Consider the following 21,656-nt stretch of genomic DNA (forward strand, 5'->3'; position numbering starts at 1 on the left):
ATAGTTGTATCGCGTGACAAATAAGTCAATTTGTGTGAGAAACAATTATTGTTGAACTACACACAACACGTGACGTTGAACAGCTAAAAATAGTGTATAGTTACGCGCCTGTCAAATGTTTAATTAATTGGTGGTTAGAAAAAATGTGCCTCATAAGTGCAAATTCACTATATTACGTATTTTTTTAGGCCTGAACCAGACGTAAGAGCTATAGTCTTTACTGATGGTGAAAGGATCTTGGGTCTCGGTGACTTGGGCGCGTATGGTATGGGTATTCCGGTGGGGAAACTGTCTCTGTACACGGCCTTAGCTGGAATCAAGCCCCATCAATGTTTGCCCATCACTTTGGATGTCGGTACTGATAATCAGGTAAATTCTTGTTATACATAATACGTATATTTTGGACAGTTTTCCATGTTATTCAATTTCTGATTCAATAAGACTGTTTTGGGGGTTCTGGTTCGTTATAACTGTACTATACATATGTAAATATTTAATGCACCATGAAGCGGTTGGATCAATATATTTAACATACTGTTTTCTATCTCTTGAGGTGTGCCTTTGTTCGTAAGCGACTGTGATGAAATATTCATTGAGATTGTATAAGGTTATTGCTATAGGAGGGTGTATTTGGTGTTCAAAAATAACATTGAAATGTTAAAGTGTGTTTATACAAACACATTACGTTAAATGTATCTAGAATGGTTTGTTTCAGTGGATTTGATATTTCCGAAATACAAGAATAGGTAACAATATTTAAAACGTTCATATTTCGTCTTATGTTACAAAATCGATTCTCGAACTACATAGTATCTACTTCAATGAGTACTACGAACAGTTAGTTACGTAATATAGATTCTAGTCGGTCACGTTTTAAATATTTTATTAAAAGCTGTTCAATTTATTTTTCGATTTATATGCGCATGTGGATATGATCACCACTGCTTAAAACGACGAACTGCGAAGCAAAACATCGTCAGGACATATGCCAATCCGCACTTGGCCAGCGTGGTGGATTACGGCTTGAACCCTCATAGGAAGAATATATGAACATATATGGGCTGATGTGTGACATTCGTGCGAATCGCGAGGCGAATGGCGATGCGAATACCGATCGCGCATAATATGTAAACATTGCACTCGATATCCGCAGCGCGTTTCGACTTGCGACTTACTTTGGCAGTAAGAGCTCGGCGACTATTTTCACGTCCTCCATGTTCGTATGCGAATGTCAAAATATTTCACTCCGAGATTTGGAACAGTGGTTCGCGACACTTACGACGTATGACAACGATTGTGTATAAATGTGGTATTCAATGTGTAGAAATAGTTCTAAAAAACAATTCTAATTTAATTGATGTTTACGGCAATTTGATTGGTCGGATTAAGGCAATATAGCAAAGTTTAATATAAAAATTAGACAATCTTTTCCGAACACTCCAATTTCATATATTATGCGGGACCGAGATACGTTGGATTCGCTTTTATCGTGTACCTAATCAAGCTTTATATTGCCCGCATGCGACCACTTGTAATGTATTAAATGTTACTTTAGTTATCGAACTGAGGGTATAGATAAACCAGATTTAAATCTTTAGTTAATGTGAGACATCAAACTTTATTCTGTCGCTTTCAAAAATAAAGAGCGCGTATTCCATTCGCGGTAAAAATCAATGTGATTTTCTGTTTTTTCAAGAGTAATATTGCAATGATTTTAGCAAATTATTCAAAAATTATTACGGTTTTGGGATGATAAAGACTTAATATCGTGCACGACTACGTAAAATAATAATTTTTGTTGATTGTTTTTTTAAATAGAAGGTAACCGCGGCATAGTGTTTCAATAAATGACGTCAGAGTCGTCTTTCAGGACAAACAAAACCTGAATGACAATAAGCCAAAATATTTTATTTTATGCGTTTGTCCTATGCAATGCATAGTGCATTACATAGCCCAATCACAAAAATACGTCAAAAAAAAAATTTGGAAATAGATAATACAAAATCGGTTCACTTTAACATTTTTTTTTAAATCAATACATAACGAACATACTAGGTTGATCCAAAAGTAATGATAATTGGGTATTTCCTGTGCACATAAAAATACAAAATAAATGTTTTTTGTTTACTCATGTACTCACTAAGTTATCACAAAAAAATCATATCAACAGGCCACGTTTCCAAGTATTTAAATTAATTTAACTGTGAACCGTGGGTGCCAGAATGTTTCCCGACGAAAAGAAGAAACAACGATTCGACATTTAGAGGGTGAATTTCCAAATTTTTTATGAGACCAGGATAATTTTTTGTCACGATTTGTGATCGTGGACGTTACCCGGGTTCACCATGTTTATGCTGAAACCAAGAAACAATCAATGGCCTGGATGCGAGCTTCCAAAGTGACGATGAAGAAATTCAAAGGGAAAATTAGTGGGATTGATTAAAGCGTTATTTTGTTGGGACGCTGAAGGAATAATTATGGTGGGATATTTTAAGAAGGTAGCCACTATAATGGGCTCTTACTACACAGACCAAATTAAAAGATTGCGGTAGGTTAGTGAGGAAAAGAGACATGGCAAAATGCGGGCTTGAATGCTGTTTCACCCAGACACCGCACCAGGTCACAAAGCGTCAGTTGCAATGGCTGCCATTCAAAAATCGGCATTCCAAATGCTTGAACACCCACCCTGTTTGTTAGATCTAGCTCCAAGTTATTTCTATCTCTCTCCTCGGCACAAGAAACACCTTCGAGGCAAGAAATTTCAAGACGACAGCGAAGTGATGGCCGCAGTAGAGGGGTTTTTGTGGATGAAGTCAAAGGTTTTTTTTTTTAAAGTTTAAGAAAAAAATATCGAAGTATATTATCTAGTTAGAAGACTATCTAGAGGAATAAATAATAATTTTAACTGTAATGACCTTGTTTAATATTGATTATCATTACTTTTGGATCAACCCATGTAATTACTTCATGATAACACAGGTATTGTTTACTGCAATGATTAGAAATATTCTATAACACCTTAAACAACAGTATTAGGCTTGTTTTAGCGTCACGCTGACCCCACGCTGACCGTCGGTGCGGACAGCGAAATTGTATGAATCTCTGTGAAGCGTTTCAAAATTACTGCGTGCTTCAAAGAGCTTCATACGTTTCGGCTGTCAGCACCTGTGGTCGGCGTGATTATAATCAGCCTATAACATCGCACGCAATCGTTTGCTAATAGCGCCCTTCGTGCAATTTTGAACCTACATTTAATACAGAGTAGTTACAAAATTGAACGCACGGCACGAAAAGCGAGTGTTCGATGGAATACGCGCCCTTTAAATTTAAAAGATTTTAATTTGTTGGTGTTGTGATGTTTGTAGATAGACTTATATTTGTGTTTTTCTCGTATGGCGATATGTTACTGTTTAAAGATTGTTTATATGGCTTCGTTTTGCATCAATGAATCACGAAAGAGTAGTTTAAAATTGTTTTTCATGTGTTTTTTATAGGATTTACTAGAAGATCCTCTGTACATCGGCCTGCGTCAAAGGAGGGTGAGAGGAAAGGAGTACGATGAGTTTATCGACGAATTCATGGAAGCGTGCGTTCAGAGATACGGACAGAATACTTTACTACAGGTTAGATTAGTAATAATTATAAATTTAATCCTTTAAAAAGTTCCATTACACTTTGATAAGCATTGGGTATATTTACGTATGCGCAAAGATAAACTTGTATTTTACTAATCTATATTCTATAAATACATTGTATATGTAATTATATCGCAGGAAAGACAAAACTGCACATTGAATATTTTTTAAAAGAATACTTGGGACGTGATCTTCAATAGATAACAAAGTCAAAAATGTAGTTTTTATAATTTTTGTCTGTATGTATGTCCGGGCTTACCTTAAAAGTACTGCATGGATTTACTTCAAATTTAGTATGGAAATAGGTAGCTTAAAGCCTGCGGAAGGACATAGGATAAGTTTTATTCCCGTAATCCCATTTATTTTTGACTACGCGAGCGAAGCCGTTGGTGGCAAGATAGTAATATTCAATTAATTAAGATTAATATAAATGTAGATTTTTTACTTATGTTATCGATATCAACAATAATTTATTATCTTTACGTGGATATCATTCTGGTTTGAACTTGAGTGTATCTACGCTAATTAATTATGATTGACCGTGAAATATATAATATCTACTAAACTTGTGTTAATAATATTTATACTATTATCTTCAAATACATTAATTGATTTAGAGAATAATTATAGTCGGGTTCAACGGTTTTACGTACGCAAATTACCATTGTTTATTCAGAAAAGTATTTATAGAGAAAAGGATTTGGGTAAATCCGTCTTCCATAAATACTTCTTGATGTATATTTTTTTGGAATTCGTTTTCATCGTCAAGTAAATGCACTCGTTAAAATTTCCTGGAAAGCTTTTAAATTTATTTGTTTGTTTATTTTACGAGTTCCTTTGAATTTGGATCAGTAGTTATTTCAGTTTCTTTTTAAAGATCTTTTGTCTCGCCTTGCAATAAATGTTTGAAGTATACAATGAGATTATAATATAAATAACAATGCAAGGTTGTGCTGATGACTTACATTGTTCGAAATAAAATATCAGAAACGCATGAAGTCATAATGATGATAATACATCTTCATTCAATGGAAACTTGGAACTTGACGCTGCTGTACTCGCGGACGTGTACCGACGAATTGCTGGGTCCAGGTCTTCGGGGCTGGAACCAAACCCCGAAGAAGTCTCGCGCTGGAGGGCTTCGGCTCGCGAGCGTCTGATGGAGGAATGGGTGCGGCGTCTCGAGAACCCAACTGCAGGTGTAAGGACGGTGGAGGCCATCCGGCCGGTCCTTTTAGAATGGTGCAGCAGACGACATGGGGCTCTCACGTTCCGCTTGACACAGGTACTGTCTGGACACGGGTGTTTCGGACGATACCTGTGTCGAGTCGCGATCCGGGAGCCAACCATGGCCTGCCATTGGTGCCCAAGCGAGGAGGATACAGCGGACCACACGCTGAGTGTGTGTCCTGCGTGGTCCGTGGCTAGACAGCGACTGGTCGCTGCTGTGGGGCCGGATCTCTCGCTCCCGTCCTTGGTTCGCGCCATGGTTGGAGGCTCCAGGTCCTGGCGTGCGGTGGTCGCCTTCTGTGAGGAGGTGATGGTGCGAAAAGAGGAGGCGGAGCGGGTTCGTGAGGGGAACCCTCTCGCGGACCCGATGCGGCGCCGGCGACCCTTTAGGCGCCGACGCCGAGTCGCGGTCGCTAGCGATCGCGACCTGCCTCCCTAGCGAAGGGCTCTGGACGATGGACCGGGGACATGCTCCATCGTCCGGGGCAGTGAGGTGACATGAGACGTGTTCCGCTCATGCCGCCTCGCAGAGGAAGGAGGAGGCGCGCACGCGCGCAGCCGTAGGTGGTAACGGAGGTGGGCCCGTAACCGGGCGTCCGCTGCCAGGGTCGTGGACGATTTCTAAGAGTACCCGCGGCCCCGGCTTACTGCGCGGCTCGACGGAACACAGTGGGGTTTTAGTCGGTAAGAATCCGACATAACCCTTGGCTCCATCCCCGGGGGCCATGGGTATCTTTCGAAGATTTCCCCACTATAAAAAAAAAAAAAAAAAAAAAAAAAAAAAAAAAAAAAAAAAATAAACCCAACCAAGTAAAATGGTTATGTCTTTAACCACCGATTACTACATAGCTTCTACATTTTTACTACGAAACTTTAAGGTGATTGCAACGATCTGTTCCCAGCCAATATCCCGCTAGATGGCGCTGAATTCTACATTTCTAGTTTATTTGAGTTTTTGCGTAATTGGAATAGTCATCAAACCTAGGAATAGTCATGGCGGTTACTGAATATTATATTTTATTGAAATATGTTATATCATTGCCTTAAAATCCACCCAATTCGGTAAAATTATGCGTTTTAACATCTGTCATTGCATACAGGGTCGTTTACACACACAGACGTATACAAAAATGATAAAGATTTAACTCTAGATGGCGTGAATGTAAAGCGCGTCACACACGGTGAAGATACTACCTATAATATTTTATCTAATCTAGTAATATTTTATATTACAGTATCTTAAGGTATCCGGTATCAGCGTTCTGACCATCATTTTTCTTTTTTCGCTGTAGAACCGCCATCCTGTTACAAATGACCCACAAAGGAGAATGACCACGGGTGGTATCGGTAAAATTTTAGTTGTGCCACGTATTCGTTATATTGTTAATTCCTATTTGTATTTATAATGATCATATGTATCAATATTAAGTCTTAATTAAACCGGATAAATTGAAATAATAGTAAAAGTTTTTCTTTTGGAACATGTATGACTACGTATGGAATCGGTAAAATACTAGTTGTGTCACGTGTTCGTGATATTGTTAATTCCTATTTGTATTTATAATGATCATATTTATCACTATTAAGTTGTAATTATACCGAATAAATAGAAATAAAAGTAAAAGTTTTGTTTTGACACATACCTATATCTATCTCTCTTGCAAACGTCATATGTCATAGTTTCTATTTGAAATGTCAAATGAATGTGTTCGACGCATTGTTCGATGTTATTTTGAAATAATGTTTAAATTACGATTTCACATTTGTCTTGTAAATTAAAATATTACCTATGTAATAAATGTAAAACTTAACGTTCATCGTTAGTTTAAACTCGATTAAGTAGTTTTTTGAAGTGTTGAATAAAACTATTGTTTTATTTTTATTGTCGCGAACTGCGGCTTATTTACATAAAAACTTTAATCATATCTAAAAGTACTAACATCAAGCTTTAAATTGAGCTATATTTCATCTTGACACAATAAGTTTGATTGCGATACCAAGTGCCATAGTCACTTGGGCAATCTCCTGTGGTTTTCATTTTTCTGTATGGGTAGACAAAACTTCAAAACGCCACCTGCTACGGTTTATATTATTATGAACGATTAGCTTTCCGCCCGCATTTTCAAAAAAAAACCCGTATAGTTCCCGTTCCCGTGGGGTTTCCGGGATAAAACCTATTCAATGTGTCCAAGTTACGTTCTATATGTGTGCTAAATTTCATTGTAATCGGTTCAGTAGTATTTGCGTGAAACACACACATACACATCCTCACAAACTTTCGCATTAGTAGGAAGTAGGATTGTTATAAAAATAAAAGTTATATTTGTTGGCGTAAACTATTTTATTGTAATTTTGGGAAATAAATAATGTCAAAATTGATTACCTACAATAAAACGCAGTTTTATTTTATTACCTACATTACACTATTGTTTTTTTTTTATCAAAACATGTATTTGAAGTAGCAAATATGATATTATGCTGATCCAAGCATTTTCACTCAAAACTAATATCACTAATGATTTGTAAAAGTAAATTATTTCAAAATACATTTCATAACCAACAAGTAAGAATAATTATTCATACAACAACAAATCAAAAACACTATTTACTATGGAAAAAAAACCAGGAAGGTGAAAAACATATTTACGATTTCGATGCACTCGACTTTTAGTAAAATAATAGGTAAAAATATTATTATGGTTTTGATCACAGACATATCTGTGGTTTTGATTTTAGCTACTAGTATCAGAAAGCTGCGTGTTCAATGCACGTCGGGGTCCCACAACTGTGGAGGAAGGAAGGTAGAATACCTCCATCGAGTGAAGTTTCTCGACATACTCGATTTGCCGGCCGGCCTCAATGAAGATTGTCCGAAAGTTGTATATGTGCTCTGTAACGAAAAAATTTCACTAGCGCGATTCAGAGTGAGGTGTCGTACAATATACCTAATGAAGTTTTTCATCTTTTTATTTTACTGCAAATACAAAATAAAAATTAAACAATGGTAATGTAAATTCTAAACAAACTACTACCAAAATACAATTAGAACAAAAATCATTTGACTTGTTTATTTCACCCAGAGGCCAGAGGCGGCTCGTGACAAAATTGTATAGGTGTTCACTTGAAAATTGAAATAAAACAACGAAAATACAATAGCGTTCGGGATGATTTATTACAAAAAAATGAGCACCACATTTTATAAATGTCTATAACACTAAAAATTACAAAGTACAGGCTATTTCAAAACGAATTCAATGACTAGGTATCAATAATTAGTAAATCACCGAATTTGCATTCGCGAGCGTAGGTATCCATAGTGTTTGTCACTGACGGTCACTGACCTCTATAACTTATAGTTATAGAGGTCAGTGGTGTTTGTTGTGTAAACATGTATGTATTTGAGTAGTTAGTAGCATATTATATTCTGAATTTCTGATCCATGCCTATTCACTCAAAACTAATAACACTAATGATTTGTAACAGTAAATTATTTCAATAGGTAGGTATTTGAACATTTCCCAACAAGACGTAAGAATAATTATTCGTAGGTATACAAGATACAATAACAAATCTAATACACTATTTATTATTTTATTATTTACTAGCGGTCCGCCCCGGCTTCGCCCGTGGTACATGTTTACGTTTTCTCTCCATAAGAAGTAATAGCTAGAGAGCTAGCGCAAAGCTACCTGTATGTATTTGACCAGACCTGGATTTTTGTGTGTTGATTCCCCTATACCTACTATACATGAGATGAGGAGTCACTAAGCCCAGAGTGGTGGACGGGGCGCGCGCTTAGGTAAGACAGGTGGAAATTTTTGGCGAACTTTGAAACCATTTGACCACGTCTGCCATTTTGATATTTGAAAATAGATTATTATTACTATCGGAAAATAACAATGGCAGACCATTATCACGCGGATAACATTCTGGCAGACACTTATGAAAGTGCTGAAAAAAATACAATTTTGAAAGTATTTGACCAGATCTGCCATTCATATATTTTATTTATTAGGGTCTTAAAAACTTATTTTCGAAACGGCAGACATTTTCATTGCGTACAGACTTCAGCAGACAACAAAACTTTACAGACTTCAGCAGTCAACAAGACTTAGCTTCTACATGGTCAGATGTATATATGTATTACGTTCCCTGACCTTACATCAATGATTTACTTTATTAATGTTTTTATGGTCATTTACATTTAATTTTGAAAACTATGGAATAAAATTTATAAATTTGATGATACAAAACTAAATATACATTTGTAAAGAATCTCAAATATAAAGTTGTGTTGCAAATAACAAATCATCATTTAAAAAATATTTAGTTTATTTCTTTATTTAAGAAACAATTAACAATTACAAAACAACATAAAAAAACACGCATGCATTTATTGAAATGTTCATTCATCATCACTATCGTATGGCGTTGTGTGACTCGTCTTCATAATCCATTGAATCGGATTCTGTAAAAGTAAAACGTAAATTATATAATAAAAGAAATGAGTCATTATAAACTTACCTAGTAAAGTAAGGCAATGCCTTTGATGTCGCACGATGCCGCCGCGCCGCCAGTGTAGGTACTTCTGCTGCTACATGAAAATATGCTAGGGTTGCAACAAATGGGAAATAAAACAATTGTGATTATTACTATTATGATGTAATCATTTATTCATATTATGTACATTCAAAACAATTGCTATTATTAAATCTGATGTAATTATTTTTTCATAAATATATAATTATTATTAATTACATAATATATTGCACTGTGAAATATTTACGTATCACTTTATTTTTGATGTTCTTAATTGTCTTTTATAAAATTTAAGTGACGCATTCGCATTGGGATCAACAATCCGATAAGAAAAGAATGGAGACAACATATACATAGCTTTGATTTCAATTCTACAGATACAAAATATACAATCTATCTAAAATGATACAACGGATGTTTCCTGCGTTTTCTCGTCAAAATACCGAAACAACGTAATTATTGTATAGTAGTTGGGCGTGAAAGTAAAAAAACAAATGAAAAGTGTTTTCCATATGATTATTTATTAAATTTACGCGATTAAGAATAATTTCAACGATACAATTTAGTAACCGAGAATTCAGAGGATTAAAGAAAATACCTGCCTGATCATTTTATCAAACTCTAAAAGAATTATGGTTATTTCGCATCACTCGGTTTATTAGTTTGGTAATAATTATTAAAGGTAGTTACAACCCTAGCCATTGAGTCGAACGGTAGGCAACACAATATCGACTTTGTGCGGGTACATATGGTACATTTCTTCTTGCTGTGAAGCGTAATTATTATTATTAAGATTTTTTAGGCTATTTTGAATCAGCTGTTCTAATTTAATTCTAGAAATTTATTAAAACGTGATTTTTTTAAAAGTATATTATGAGTTTATAAATACCTCAACCAATAGTTATTGTGTCCTATCCTCATTTCTTTATATCTTGGTAGTTAACTAAAGTGTTAAATTTACATAACCTCAACAACAACATTTACACTGCCACTGCACTAAAACTAAACTAACTAGCTCTCTAGCTATAAGAACCATCCTCGTACTTCAAGGGATATAATAAAAAAAGAATTATCGAAATCGGTTCAGCCGTTCTCGAGTTATGCGCTTACCAACACATTTTGCGATTCATTTTTATATTAGACTAGCGGTCCGCCCCGGCTTCGCCCGTGGTACTTATTTACGTTTGCTCTACATAAAAACCATCCTCGTACTTCAAGGAATATAATAAAAAAAGAATTATCGAAATCGGTTCAGCCGTTCTCGAGTTATGCGCTTACCAACACATTTTGCGATTCATTTTTATATATAAGACTAGCGGTCCGCCCCGGCTTCGCCCGTGGTACATGTTTACGTTTTCTCTACATAAGAACCATCCTCGTACTTCAAGGAATATAATAAAAAAAGAATTATCGAAATCGGTTCAGCCGTTCTCGAGTTATGCGCTTACCAACACATTTTGCGATTCATTTATATATATATACTAGCGGTCCGCCCCGGCTTCGCCCGTGGTACATAATATTTACGTTTTCTCTACATAAAAACCATCCTCGTACTTCAAGGAATATAATAAAAAAAGAATGATCGAAATCGGTTCAGCCGTTCTCGAGTTATGCGCTTACCAACACATTTTGCGATTCATTTTTATATATAAGATAAGATTATGTGAAAATAACCAGGAAGGTGAAAAACATATTTACGAAAACATAGTAACATAATATGGCTGTCGCTACAATAATTATATTTCAATTTTATCTTTTTATACCTAGTAGAACTGGCCGACGAATAAAAAAAATCGTATTAGAATAAATACAATAAATTACGGAACAAAAAAAGGATTGTAACTGAATTAGGTATGTTTGTTTCTGGGCGCACCGTTTTCGACGACGCGGACGCGACGCGCGACGTAAGCGTATAGGTATAGGTACCTACTTTGCTAAAACAAACTAATAAAATTGTGTGTCTGTCTGAAAATTCGGAAAAGCATATTTTGCAAGTTTGTAATTACTTTGATAGTTTACCGATTTATAATAATTGTAATTGTAATTGTATAATATATAATTTGCAATGTGGTGAAATTTCATAAAAATCACGGGCCAATTTTTTGTTTTGAATCCCACCGAAAATATAATTGCGTTATTAGAATAATTAATTACTATACCTACCCACGATCAATTATTACAATATAGTCTCAAATGCATACTAGAGAAATATTGCAATTTGATTCAATTAAAATGCATAGCATACAAAAATAAATTCACAACACAAGAAATTCCGCGCGCAAATCATAGCGCGTGTCAATGAAATCAAGAATGTTTTATATCAAGCCGACGCGGTCACGCGGACGACGACGCGACGCCGAACAAAAGTACCTACGACGGACGACCACGCTTCGAGTTGCCAAACAACATGAGTAATAAATTGTTTACAAAAAAAACAAGTTTTCCATTTTTCTGTATGAGTAGACAGAACTTCAAAACGCCACCTGCTACGGTTTATATTATGAACGATTGTTATAAAAATAAAAGTTATATTTGTTGGTGTAAACTATTTTATTGATCAATAATTTTGGAATTTAAAATTGTCAACATTGATTACAATAAAACGCAGTTTTATTTTATTACACTATTGTTTTTTTTATCAAAACATGTATTTGAAGTACCATATAATATTATGCTGATCCAAGCATTTTCACTCAAAACTTATATCACTAATGATTTGTAAAAGTAAATTATTTCAATATACATTTCATAACCAACATGTAAGAATAATTATTATTATTCCTACCTACAACAACAAACCTAAAACACTATTTACTATGGGAAAATAACCAGGAAGGTGAAAAACATATTATTATTTACGATTTCGACGCACTCTACTTTTAGTAAAATATAGTAGGTAAACATAATATTATGGTTTTGATTTTTGCTACTAGTATAAGAAAACTGCGTGTTCAAACTACTTGTTTGTCTGTCTGAAAATTCGGAAGTACTTTGGTAGTTTACCGATTTATAATAATATTGTATACCTATATCGTTGTTTAAAAAATATTCAAACACAATAAAATATGATATACTGATTTATCACTGGTTTCAGTGATGAACTGATGAGTCAATTATAGCCACTATACTTTCGTCATACGTGTGTATGATTGATGTGATTTGCAACGTGGTGATATTTCAGAAAAATCACGGGTCAAATTGTCCCACCGAAAATATAACTGCGTTATAAGAATAACTATACCTACGATAAATTATACATAATACAATATAGTCTCAAATGCATACTAGTGAAATATTTTATTTGAATCAATAAAATAAAAAAATAAATAAAAAATAATAATAATACAAAAATAAATTCACAACACAAGAAAATCCGCGCGCAAATCATAGCGCGTGACAATGAAATCAAGAACTTTCGAGCCGACGCGGACGACGAAGGAGCCTAACAAAAGTACCTACAATCATAGGCGGCTCGTGACAAAATTGTATGGCCGTGTTCACTTGAAATAAAACAACGAAAATAGGTACCTACAATAGCGTTAGCAGTACAAAAAAAATGAGCACCACATTATAAATGTCTATTTATACACTAAAAATTATAGAGTATTTCAAAACGAATTCAATTATTATTTAGCAATAATTAGAAAATCCCCGAATTTGCATTCGTGATCGTATTCATAGTGTTTGTCTACACTAATATTGTAAAGAGGAAAACTTTGTTTGTTTGTTTGATTGTAATGAATAGGCTCATAAACTACTGGACATTTTACCAATGTTTGCAAGTTTGTGATTACTTTGATAGTTTACCGATTTATAATAATTGTATACTTATATCATTGTTTAAAAATATTCAAACACAATATGATATAGGTACTGATTTATCACTGGTTTCAGTGATGAACTGATGAGTCAATGTTAGCCACAATACTAATCACTTTCGTCATACATGTGTATGAACTATGATTGATGTGATTTGCAATGTGGTGAAATTTCATAAAAATTACGGGCCAATTTTTTGTTTTGAATCCCACCGAAAATACATATATTACTAATTGCGTTATTAGAATAATTAATTACTATACCCACGATCAATTATTACAATTTACAATATAGTCTCAAATGCATACTAGAGAAACATTGCAATTTGAATCAATTAAAATGCATAGCATACAAAAATAAATTCACAACACAAGAAATTCCGCGCGCAAATCATAGCGCGTGTCAATGAAATCAAGAATGTAATTTTATATCAAGCCGACGAGCGACGACGCCGAACTAAAGTACCTACAGTACCATTTACCTTCAGTGTACAATACAGTTTACAGACCTACGACGGACGAACAATAATGAGTAATAAATAAAAAAAAACATAGTTTCTAAGGTCATTAGTTTTATTTTATTTTATTGTTATTTTCTTTGAACGATTGGAAATGAAATTACTCAATTTTTACACAGAACTTTGATTTATTAGAATTATGCTCATTATGCATAAGATAACGAACGCGAATGCACGACATCTAGCGCGTCAATGTCTAAACATCGCCTTTCGTTTAGACATTGACGCGCTAGATCTGTAATAAGTATATAGTCTATGCGCTAGATGTCGTGCTTTATGTCGTGTTTCGCTTGGCAAAAGTCACGCACACTACTGTAGAAGTGTCAAATTTTTCCGGTATTTTACTGTTGTTTTTCTAAGTAAATATTGTAAATTATTGATTAAAAAGGTCGAACGCGCACACATTTCATTATAGAGAAGTGATAAAATGATTAGTTTTAAAGAAATAGTGTCTGTGTTAAGTGTTTAGAGGTAATCAAAAATGTATGGAGGGACGGTCGGAACATCAACCTTAACTGTCTATATTATAGTACCTAGTACATATGTGTATATAATACTTTTATATTGTTATATTCTACTATGTAATACGAAAATTGTTTTTAGCTATATGATTTTAAACAATATGGTTTTGTCTTAAAAACTGATCCGTTCTTCCATACCCGTGTTCTCGAGTAATGACCGATACGCTTATTAAAACATTTTATTAATACCTAAACAAAACAAAAACCTAGATAAAAATAATCTCCAATCGGTCGTTATCACTAATACTAAAGATTATCTTGGAACATGACATCTTTTGCAGTAATTTACGTAATCAAAATATTATAACATTAATTATCTCTATCATTTATAACACTGCAATGTATATCATATTTTTATCTTATCGTTGTGAATGGATGCTAGTATTGATTTTTACTATGAACATTAAATGTTGTGTTTATTATCGTTTTATGTAAGTTGCTTTAATTTTGTAAATGTTTAACACGTCGAATATATAATTATCTTTTGAATTATTCTGGCATAAATAATTAATTGAAAGCATTGTTGGGACAATAGGAAGTAGGGACACACAAAAATAACGTAGGGAGTTGTCGTATACTGTATGTCGTAATTAAAAAGGTCCTATGTCTTCCAATTTCATTAATATAAATACTGGTGTTGATATTGATAAGACAGAGACAGTTGTTACTGTAATAATTAATTTTTATTCTGCCGTGGTCGGTTAAGAAAATTAAGAACACTTGTAGCATTCATGATAAATGGCCAACCTTCAACGTATAATAACGTCGTATATCACCCATTAACAGGACCCTAGTGGAAGTGAGGGAGAGATATAAATGTACTGTATCTATCACTATGGAAATGATAGGTACCTACAATGCTAATTGCTATTTTGGTGTAACGTAAAATATTGAATATCTGACCCTGTGAGGAAAATCCTATGTAGTCGTACTGGGTACCGAATAGTTTTTTGGTTTAAATCATACCAAATAAACTAAAATAAATTGTGACTTTGATAAAACTAGTTCTTACTAGGGAAAGCGCATTGAGTAAATCTTGTTCTAACTAGTGTAAGCGCGTTGTAAAATAAAACAGATTTTTGCTGTAACATATCCATTATCTAATCAACTCCATTTGCCTTTCATCGTTCTTGGATTCAATTGCGGTTATGCGCCATCTCATCCATAACGAAGCAATGATTGAATGAAACAGATTTACTACAAAAAGTAGTATTTACTAGCGACCTACCGCAATGCTTCCTGTATCAGTCTAGACTCTAGGTCACAGTGTCTCGGTGTGACATAATCTAGATGTTCTATTATATCTATATCATTTATTGAGCGAACGTCTTCTTATTTATAAATAGACTTGCTCTTTTCACTCTCGTAATTAGTTAGACGTTTTGATATTATAAAACTGCAAGGTAATGATTGCAATTACGATTTACAATGTTTAAAGTATTCCTTCTTCCTTAATGTTTTATTTTACTTAATAATGGGTAAAAGTTTCCGGGTAATTACACGGATAGTATTTCACAATTAATTTGGAACGGTTCTGTACCTAATTAACACTTTATATTGATGATTTGTCCCAGTGCTGCAAAGTTTTCACCAACTTTTCATAATACATATTATGTTTATATGAATATAATCATCATTGCAAAACGGAAAGCGACATGTATACGACAAACAGATATAATTGTTTTACAAATTAACCATTATTACACATCCGTGACAATTGTTAAATGCGGTTCGAGTTATAAAGAGCACATTAAAGTTATTCAAACATATTCATACATTATTAGTATGCAAATATACGACATTACCATTGACACACGGATAACTTCTTAAAATAAACGGCAAATAATCGTCATAGTATTCTTAACTGAATTCAGTCTTAACCAGATCGAGGACGTCTTAACTATGTATTTGTAGGTGACGTGAAACGGTTTGGTTATATAACAAGATTTTGCTATTACACTTTACGTAACGTAGAAATTTCCACGTACATTGTAATTTTGTTCTTATTTTCTGAATGAATCCGGAGAAGTAAACTTAGTATTATAAAATATGTAGGATGAGAAACGGGTTAGAACTGCAAAATATTAAAGCTGTTCTGTAAAATATTAACAAAGGAGTGTAAAATGCATGCATGATGATGTATGATGAAGAAAGAAGCACAGTGCAATTGTTGTCGTATACTCGAACCGTTTCTACTACTAAGTCCTAGTGATAAGAATATAGATAGTCGAGGATTTTAGAATAGAACATTATACATTTTTGATTACCTTTCATTGTAAATATCTTTATCGAAATTAGGTCACGAGAGCTATTCTCAATGAAATGCACAGGAAAGATAATGTTTGTGTGCTATAAGATCTCTATCCAACAGGCCGCAGTGGGCGGAATAAGGGCGAAGGGAGATATGCTACACTCCTTAAGTTTTTGCAAATAATAAGCAAATATGTATGAAGTTTTAAGTTTTAACCCTTAAAAAATCTTCCCATTAGTTCGAAGACTGCGCTCAGCAACGCGCAAAGAATACAAACAAACAAACAAACAAGAATACGTCATTATTAAAATTTAACCAATTCATTTTTGACGTGACAACGTCTTATAATTCGATAGAGCCGGCTGCACGCACGAAAAAACATGACTCATGCGGCGTTACCTCGCTCTGAGGCGTTCCATGTAAGGCTTGAAGTGCAAGCGAGAGCGCGGAACGAGCAACAAAGAAGCACAATCGGACGTTGTCACGTTCAACTATCGTCAGTAAACCGACTTTGCAGACAACCAATTTTTTTTCTCTAGTTCGAGGACTTTGCGCTCGGCAACGCTGGTCGTTTGCTCGCGAAGTACCGCAACAAGTACTGCACGTTCAACGATGACATCCAAGGCACTGCGAGTGTGGCGGTCGCGGGTTTGATGGCGGCCGTCAGAGTCACGAAGAGGAAACTCAGCGAAAATATATACTTCTTTTTGGGTGCTGGATCTGTGAGTTAATTGTTTTTTATTAATATTTAGAATTTTTTTTTCAAAGAAAAAGTCATTTGAAAGGTTTAGGTACTGCAAACTAAACAAAATACTAGGTAAATTTTAATAAATATTAATTAATAGTAAAAGGATGAAGTGATTCAAAAGATATTTCATTTCGTCTGAAAACAGATCAACAAAAATAGATGTATACCAGACACATGATCATTAACGTAATCGATATGTCGAACAATCCGGAAAAATGTATACGCTTTTAGACTTATTTTTGTCAATACATATTCATAATAACAGCTGTCGAGCTCCGAAGTACGTAATGAAGTTTTTCTTATATATTTTGAGAAATGTATGGTCTTTTTGAACTTACAAATAATTATCTTTATAGTTTTAAACGCTCTTCATTAGCCCCTATTGTCCAGATAACTAAAAGAAAAAAGTCTTGTCAGTACCTATTTTCCACAATTTCCATCACATTTATCTAATTCTCAATACTTTAGTGTAAGTCAATACCGCATTAGGTTAAGCCTGTAATGGTAATTTGATGTTATGATAAAATAAATAAATAAATAAATAAATAATTTAAGTTTCAAACTGATGGATGAATACAGATTATACTGCTTACTAATTATTTAAGAAAAACTTAAACATTTATGATAAACTTAAACTTAAACTTTAAGGCGGCCAACGGCATAGCAAACCTCACAGTAGCGGCCATGGTAGCAGAGGGTCTGCCAATACAACAGGCCCGGGATCGTGTATATATGTTCGATGTTGATGGACTTCTATCCACACAACGGGAGGGAGGTGTTCCCGAACATGCTAAAGCGTTTGGCAAGAATATAGCACCGGAGAAGGACTTTGAGGCGTGTATCGCTAAGATCAAACCGAGCTGTCTTATTGGTAAGTGTTATGTGTTTGAGAATTGTGACTAATACAAGTTTGAAGCATTGAGATAATATTACTACGTATGGAGGAGACACCACGAACAAAATCTGTGCGCCATTTTTTTGCTCTAAGTTTTAAAAATTATTATCTAGTTAGGTACTTACCGATGAAAAGTTATGTTAGTCACTTTTCCGTATTATTTGTGCAATATCATAACACACACGAAGGCATATTTGATGCGTTTCACTTTAAAACAAATAAAAAATGAGCGTTCAGTTAAGCCATATGGCTTATGTTGAGCGGAACACAAGTTATGTAGGCGGTGTCGTCTCCATATGTATATCTCAATGGTTTGAAGTGGATGGTTTTTATCTAAGTGGTGGGAGGGGGCGTTCCCGAATGTATCATTGCAAATGATTGAGATTTTGTTGATGGTATGATAATTTTTGTGTTTTCTAATTAGAGAATATGCCTGTCATGTATCATGTTAGATATTTACTAACACATCCATATAAAATGTTGATTGAAAAAGTAAAGTACAAAATTATACAAAATATACACATTTCGCAACATATATATAATCACTAAACATAATATTTATCTTCCAGGATGTTCAACGGTGGGTGGTGCATTCACTCCCAATGTGTTGAAGCAAATGGCCAAAAACATAGAGCGGCCCGTCATATTCGCTCTCTCGAATCCAACTAGTAAAGCGGAGTGTACAGCTCAAGATGCTTATGATTATACTGAAGTGAGTATAAAAATATACTAACTTAAACCCGCGGCGTCGTTCGCGTGGTATTCGGGTAAAAGAAGTCTATAATATAGACTCTATATGCTAATAAAGAGTATATTTATGTTCAAAATTTCATACAAATCAAATCGTCTGTTAAACCGTGGATTTATAACAAACACTAGCGGCGTCGTTCGCGTGGTATTCGGGTAAGAGAAGTCTATAATATAGACTCTATATGCTAATAAAGAGTATATTTATGTACAAAATTTCATACAAATCAAATCGTCTGTTAAATCGTGGATTTATAACAAACACTAGCGGTCCGCCCCGGCTTCGCCCGTGGTACCTACATCTCAAGTTGGATCGAACTGCACATGGTGTGCGAATTTTATTATAATCGGTTAAGTGGTCTAGGAGTCCATTGAGGACAAACATTGTGACACGAGATTTATATATATTAAGATTAACATTCTTGCATTCTCGTTTAGATAGTTAGATCCGAAAGTTACATTTTTTGTTGGGAATTTAATGTTTTGTGTTTTTGCTAGAAGCTTTTTTAACGGACCACCGTCAGGATAAGCATGATATTTAGATTTTAAAATAATCTCGATATATCTTGTTGTATAAGGTCATTTTTTAAATGATATCACTTCGTATATTTTACTAATAGGAAAAGGAATTATAGTATGTAGTTGTTGGCGAGCGGTATTCGACCTTGATCCTTGATATTATACATACTATAAAATGATTTGGTTTAATTATACTAGCTATTTAAATTAATGATTTAATTTTTTCCTTAACGTTACGTACATTTCATATAAAACACCATATATTGAGCGTTTCATATAATTAGAATATATTTATAGTATGTATTTAACAAAAATCGTATCATTTGAAAAACTAAAATAAAAAATGTAAATGCAATGTTTCGGAAATGTATTAATTACCTCAAGGTCTAGTTCAAACCTTGATTATTGTAATCATATACATATTAAGTATCAAATTATCCTTATTCACGAAAAAATATTTGTCCGTTTTTTATCATTAATATATCATTATTTCAGAAATAGTTGATCTAAAAATTGTGAATTGCTTGGATGGGGTAGCAAATTATGTACAAAGTACATACTACGTTTCCTTATCTTAAGTGAAGCGCTACTTAAAATATCTTATTGTAAAATATTGAATCCTGGTTTTCTTTTCATCTTATCATGAAGTTACCTACAGAATATCTCCTTTCCAAAAAAAAACACAAATTCCGTTCAAAAACTATGAAGTTATCCCCGATATACGATCGAAATGAAAAACTATTCAAGTCTGCTTAAATTTTTTTTTTGTATTCTATATTATTACTTTTGACGTGACAACGTCTTATAATTCGATAGAGCCGGCTGCACGCACGAAAAAACATGACTCATGCGGCGTTACCTCGCTCTGAGGCGTTCCATGTAAGGCTTGAAGTGCAAGCGAGAGCGTGGTACGAGCGACAAAGAAGCACAATCGGACGTTGTCACGTTCAACTATCGTCAGTAAACCGACTTTACAGACTTTAGAATTTTTTTTCTTTATTTCCAGGGTAAATGCATCTTTGCATCTGGATCTCCGTTTCCTCCAGTTCAGTATGGCGGCAAGGAGTTCCACCCGGGGCAAGGGAACAACTCGTATATTTTCCCCGGAATAGCTCTAGGAGTTATAACTACAGCCACTCATCATATACCCGAGACTATGTTCCTTACTGCCGCTAGGGTGAGTTGGCTAAACTTTATTTAAGATATATTTTATAAAGGAATGCCTGAAAATTCATAATAAAAAATAAAATTTAAAAGTGGTGGCGACTCTGCACTTGCTCTTTAAATAGGTTTTATATCGAGAGAATTTGCCGCTAAATGAGATTTTAACGTAGCTTCTGTAAAATCGTTCCAATATTAACTATTCCTTGAAAAGCAGTTTAAATTTAATGTTTGTTTATAATTTTACGATTATACATATTTTTAGGACGTCATAATAAATTTCCTATAACATCGCGATCGTTACCATGAGGAAAACGGGTGTTTTAAATTTGCGTTATCAATTATCTTGATATAGATATGGGGCTCATCTATTATTGATAACTACTGTTTACAAATAAATGTTAAATAATCGGAAAAACTACGTATTATTGACGTAATAAGATTCGACCGCATGTTCTTGTCGTGACTTGATAAAATTCACGCGTGTTATATTGAAGATTTATAAATAAATGTATATTTCGGAATCCTGTGATAAGATCAATCTATTTATTTTTGATATAATATGAGAAGATAATTTAAGACGCTCGTAAGATTTTGAATACCTATTTTTGTTTTGTTACTAAAATACATATACATATATATATTATGTTTTTTGATCTTTTGTCTATTAAATTCAGTATTGCGGCGATATTTGAAAAAATAACAATAAGAATTCAATAATTTTAAATGGGTAGTATCTATTATAACATAATATAATTATTTATTTTTATTTTCAGACCCTAGCCAACTACGTCAGTGAAACCGACTTGGCGATTGGCCGCATCTACCCTTCGTTGTCTGAAGTCAAAGAAGTGTCTCTCGCCATTGCTATTGAAGTCGCTAAGATGGCTTATGATGAAGGTAAGCAATATTACATTAGTTTTTTAACGTGATAACGTTTTTAAAATAGTTTTATTCGGGTGACATGTTCAGAAACTTGTGTCACACCGAAACCTCACGAGCGCGATCGCAGGTATAACGAGAGAGAGACGGACCTATCTCCCGTCTCATCTCGAGCGCTGCCACCAATAAGAC

At 34.2% G+C, this 21,656-nt stretch overlaps 1 protein-coding gene across 1 annotated transcript in view; it reads left to right on the forward strand.

Moving 5' to 3' along the window:
* Positions 1-21,656, forward strand: part of LOC149908539 (NADP-dependent malic enzyme-like) — a 36,508-nt gene that overhangs the window by 11,479 nt on the left and 3,373 nt on the right. Inside the window, exons 6-12 of the mRNA XM_090102018.1 lie at positions 189-369; positions 3,495-3,623; positions 17,052-17,234; positions 17,909-18,131; positions 18,725-18,867; positions 20,428-20,598; positions 21,359-21,482. Of these exons, the coding sequence (XP_089958144.1) occupies positions 189-369; positions 3,495-3,623; positions 17,052-17,234; positions 17,909-18,131; positions 18,725-18,867; positions 20,428-20,598; positions 21,359-21,482 (1,154 nt within the window). The remainder of the gene's footprint in view (positions 1-188; positions 370-3,494; positions 3,624-17,051; positions 17,235-17,908; positions 18,132-18,724; positions 18,868-20,427; positions 20,599-21,358; positions 21,483-21,656) is intronic.

The sequence above is a fragment of the Colias eurytheme genome, chromosome 5 (genome assembly GCF_061535395.1).
Source record: "Colias eurytheme isolate Ceu_HAF_F1 chromosome 5, ilColEury1 Martin Lab GWU primary, whole genome shotgun sequence".
NCBI lineage: Eukaryota > Metazoa > Arthropoda > Insecta > Lepidoptera > Pieridae > Colias > Colias eurytheme.